The 3,790-nt window shown below is 54.6% G+C and overlaps 1 protein-coding gene across 1 annotated transcript in view; it reads left to right on the top strand.

Moving 5' to 3' along the window:
- The window catches only part of LOC116894783 (aldehyde dehydrogenase family 3 member B2), a 9,444-nt gene extending 5,856 nt beyond the window's left edge, over window positions 1-3,588 (top strand). The window contains exons 6-11 of the mRNA XM_032896434.1: window positions 51-136; window positions 248-329; window positions 635-1,021; window positions 1,404-1,570; window positions 2,130-2,229; window positions 2,482-3,588. Coding sequence (XP_032752325.1) covers window positions 51-136; window positions 248-329; window positions 635-1,021; window positions 1,404-1,570; window positions 2,130-2,229; window positions 2,482-2,666 — 1,007 coding nt within the window. The 3' untranslated portion in view covers window positions 2,667-3,588. The remainder of the gene's footprint in view (window positions 1-50; window positions 137-247; window positions 330-634; window positions 1,022-1,403; window positions 1,571-2,129; window positions 2,230-2,481) is intronic.
- Window positions 3,589-3,790: the final 202 nt, after the last annotated feature.

Genomic DNA, 3,790 nt, shown 5'->3' with positions numbered 1-3,790 from the left:
GGCTGCAAGCACCCGCCTCTCCTCTCTACTTCCCCATTGGCTCCTGGCAGGAAACTGTGTGGTGCTGAAGCCATCAGAAATGAGCAAGAACACAGAGAAGGTGCTGGCAGAGCTGCTACCCCAGTATCTGGACCAGGTGAGCACGGTTCTGCCTATCAGGCAGCCGGCATCCCCCCACCTTGTCCTGGCTGGTGGGGATGTCCTCCTGCCCTGGGTCTGCCTCCTGAGCTCTCTTCGCGCCTTGTAGAGCTGCTTTGCTGTGGTGCTGGGTGGGCCCGAGGAGACCGGGCAGCTGCTGAAGCACAAATTTGACTACATCTTCTTCACAGGTAAGGACAGCCCCGTCCAGCATCCTGGGGAAGGGAGACAGCAGATAACACAGTGGGAAAGCAATGTGGGGCAAGGCCACAGGCCAGGGGAGGGGGTGAGTAAGAGGTGGAGGTGTCCCTGAGGATGGCTCTCCAGGCCCTCTGAGAATCTTGGAGATTGGCTCCTGGGCGGCCGGGATGGGGGCAGACTCTAGGACGTAGGTGGAACAGCCCAGAGCTTGTGTTGAGAAAGGGCTCTGTGGAGAGAGGAGGCCAAAGTTGATGCCTAGACCAGTTGACCAGGTGCCTCTCGACCGTGTTCTCAGGGAGCCCTCGGGTAGGCAAGATCGTCATGGCCGCTGCCGCCAAACACCTGACGCCCATCACCCTGGAGCTGGGGGGTAAGAACCCCTGCTATGTGGACGACAGCTGCGACCCCCAGACAGTGGCCAACCGCGTGGCCTGGTTCCGCTACTTCAACGCCGGCCAGACCTGTGTGGCCCCGGATTATGTCCTGTGTAGCCAGGAGATGCAGGAGCGGCTGGTGCCCGCCCTGCAGAATGCCATCACGCGTTTCTATGGAGACAACCCACAGACCTCCCCCAACCTGGGCAGAATCATCAACCAGAAGCATTTCGAGCGGCTGCAGGGATTGCTGGGCTGTGGCCGTGTGGCCATCGGGGGCCAGAGCGATGAGGGGGAGCGCTACATTGGTGAGTCTCCTGCCCTGTCACTGGCACGCAGCCCTCCTGGGCTGAGGCCTTTCCATACTGGAGGGGCCATGTTGGATCCCGAATGTGAGCCTCAGCAGAAGTCCTTGTATACATGAGTTAACTTATTCTTTTGGCATAACTTTGCCTAAGCCTGTCACTCCTCAATCACAACTTTAGGCCGCACAACTTTAGACTCACTGAGCTGGGACCCCAGTTGTCTGGGCTTAAACTTCTATTTGCTTCTCATCGTCCCAGGAGCTCAGGTCCTGGGCACTGAGACCCTGGACTCCTGAGAGTTCAAATCCCAAGTTTGCCCAGTCTGGAGCTTTGCTCTCATCCTAGCCATGACAAGAATCAAGGCTGTTTCTCCCTTTTTCCACAGCCCCCACAGTGTTAGTGGATGTGCAGGAGACAGAGCCCGTGATGCAGGAGGAGATCTTTGGGCCCATCCTGCCCCTGGTGACTGTGAGGAGCCTGGATGAGGCCGTTAACTTCATTAACCAGCGGGAGAAGCCACTGGCATTGTATGCCTTCTCCAACAACAGCCAGGTAGAGCCTCTCAGGGCTGGGGCCACAGATTGGGTGAAAGAGGGACAGACTAGTCACACCTCCTGCTTGGGGTTTTAGCTAATGCTGCAAATTCTAGCAGCCAGTCTGGTTCCGTTGAATACTGCACGAAGACACCTGACAATGGGGCACAGGCAGGGCCACAGGTGCCAGGTGCACCAGCGGCCAGCTGTCTGTCCTGGCTGGGGCATCCTCCCCTGGCAGTATGAGATGTGCTAGGGAGGCCCCTTCCCCCTTCCTGAGCTGTGCAAAATTCCTCAAAAGCCAAGATCATATGAGATTGAAGGACAACACCATTCAGGACCCCACCGGCAGAGCCTGCTTGGCTGCAATGGGACTCCACTCTCACACAAAGTTATAGCCTCCTCATGCTCATGATAACAAGTGTTGTAAAGTGCGCCCTCTAGTGAGTGCTTAAACAAAGGGACTGCTCAGTGCAAGGAGGAGCTAGGCCAGGAAGTGCAGAAGGAAGGACTCTCTATTCCCCCAGGGGACTGCCAGGAGTCACCCACCTACCGCTGCTCACTTCCGCCTCTTTCAGGTGGTGACCCAGATGTTGGAACGCACCAGCAGCGGTAGCTTTGGAGGCAACGACGGCTTCCTCTACCTGACCCTACCAGCTCTGCCCCTGGGGGGAGTTGGTGAGTTCCTTGCCCCCTCCATAGTCCAGCCCCTCTCCCAGAAAGCTCTTTACTACTCCACATGGATCTAGGCTCTGGGCCTTTTATGACCTCAGTTTCCCTATCTAGAAATCGTTGTTTGATTGCCCTGTCCTTCCCTGAGCTCCTTTGCAAGCTCTGAGTTTCTGGTCCTGGCAGGTAACTGCTTCTCAGGCTGGCAAGCAGGGCTGCCCGGGTGCTATCCTCACACTCTTGCTCTCTGTGTCCTTGCAGGTAACAGTGGGATGGGCAGGTACCATGGCAAGTTCTCCTTTGACACCTTCTCCCACCAGCGTGCCTGCCTGCTGCGCAGCCCTGGGATGGAAAAGCTTAATGACCTCCGTTACCCGCCTTATGGTACCTGGGACCAACAACTGATAAGCTGGGCTATGGGCTCCCAGAGCTGCACTCTCCTGTGAATGTCACCCTGGGTCCTCTCTCTTGCTGTCCCGCCCCAACCTACCTGAGCTTTCAGCGGCTTCCAATTCCCCAGTGGTTCCTGAAAGACAGGTGTCTGGTCCAGCCTGTGAACACCCCACTTCTGGAACTCTTTCTGGACACACCTGCAGCCATGCAGAACCACCAGGCAGGTGGCTGGTCCAGCCCCTTCCTGTAGCACAGCACCCCCAGCAGCCTCCTGACCTTCTGCTTAGACAGAGAGATTCCCTCACCAAGTTTGGGCAGACCTGGTGACTGAGGGGTTCTTTCTTTGTCAGATCATAGCAGGGTCCCAAAAGACAGAGCAGTTGCTCACAACTCCATCCACACCTGAAGGGTGCTTTGTCCCACCTGATGTGACATGATCATGAACCCAGATCAGAATAATTGGTAGAATCTGAAGTTACTTTCCTGTAGCTTCTATTAAATGACCTGGCATGAGCAAATTCTGGAGGAAAAGATTTACTCATGGCTCACGGCTCATGGCACCAGAAGGTTCCATGCCCCAAGACACAGCAGACGTGACAGAATACAGGTTAGTTCATAGGATGGCAGGCCAGGGAACAGCATGAATAAGAAGGAAAGCATGGTTGATTAGTTATGTCTGCTCTGGGCCCAGGCAAGGGTGTGTGTATATGTATTGGCCATATCTCCACTCCTAGAAAGATAAAATGAGAGGCAGAATATGAAATTTGATATAGCTCAGTGGTTAAAAGCACTGGCTGCTCTTCCGAGGATTCAGTCCCAGCACCCACGTGGCAGCTTACAATCATCTAGAACTCCAGTTCCCAAGGCGTCCATCACATTCTTCGGGCTTCAGCAAGAACCAAGCACGAATATGATGCTCAGACATCCATGTAGGCAGAATATACGTGGAAAATAAAATAACAAAATCTTTAAAAATGGAGGCCTTGGATTGGGTGTGGTGGCATATGTCTTGAATCCCAGCAGAGGCAGAGACAGGCGAATCTTTGTGATCTTTGTAAGGCTAACCTGGTCTACGAAGTGATTCCAGGAATATGTAAAGACCCTACCTCAACAAACAAAAAGCTGAAGACTTCATCTTGACACAAGGAAACTGAGGCCTTGGGTCAAGACAGGGTTG

Source organism: Rattus rattus, chromosome 2 (assembly GCF_011064425.1).
Source record: "Rattus rattus isolate New Zealand chromosome 2, Rrattus_CSIRO_v1, whole genome shotgun sequence".
Classification (NCBI taxonomy): domain Eukaryota; kingdom Metazoa; phylum Chordata; class Mammalia; order Rodentia; family Muridae; genus Rattus; species Rattus rattus.
The sequence above is the reverse complement of the archived record's forward strand: the minus strand, read 5'-3'. Positions and strand labels throughout refer to the sequence as shown.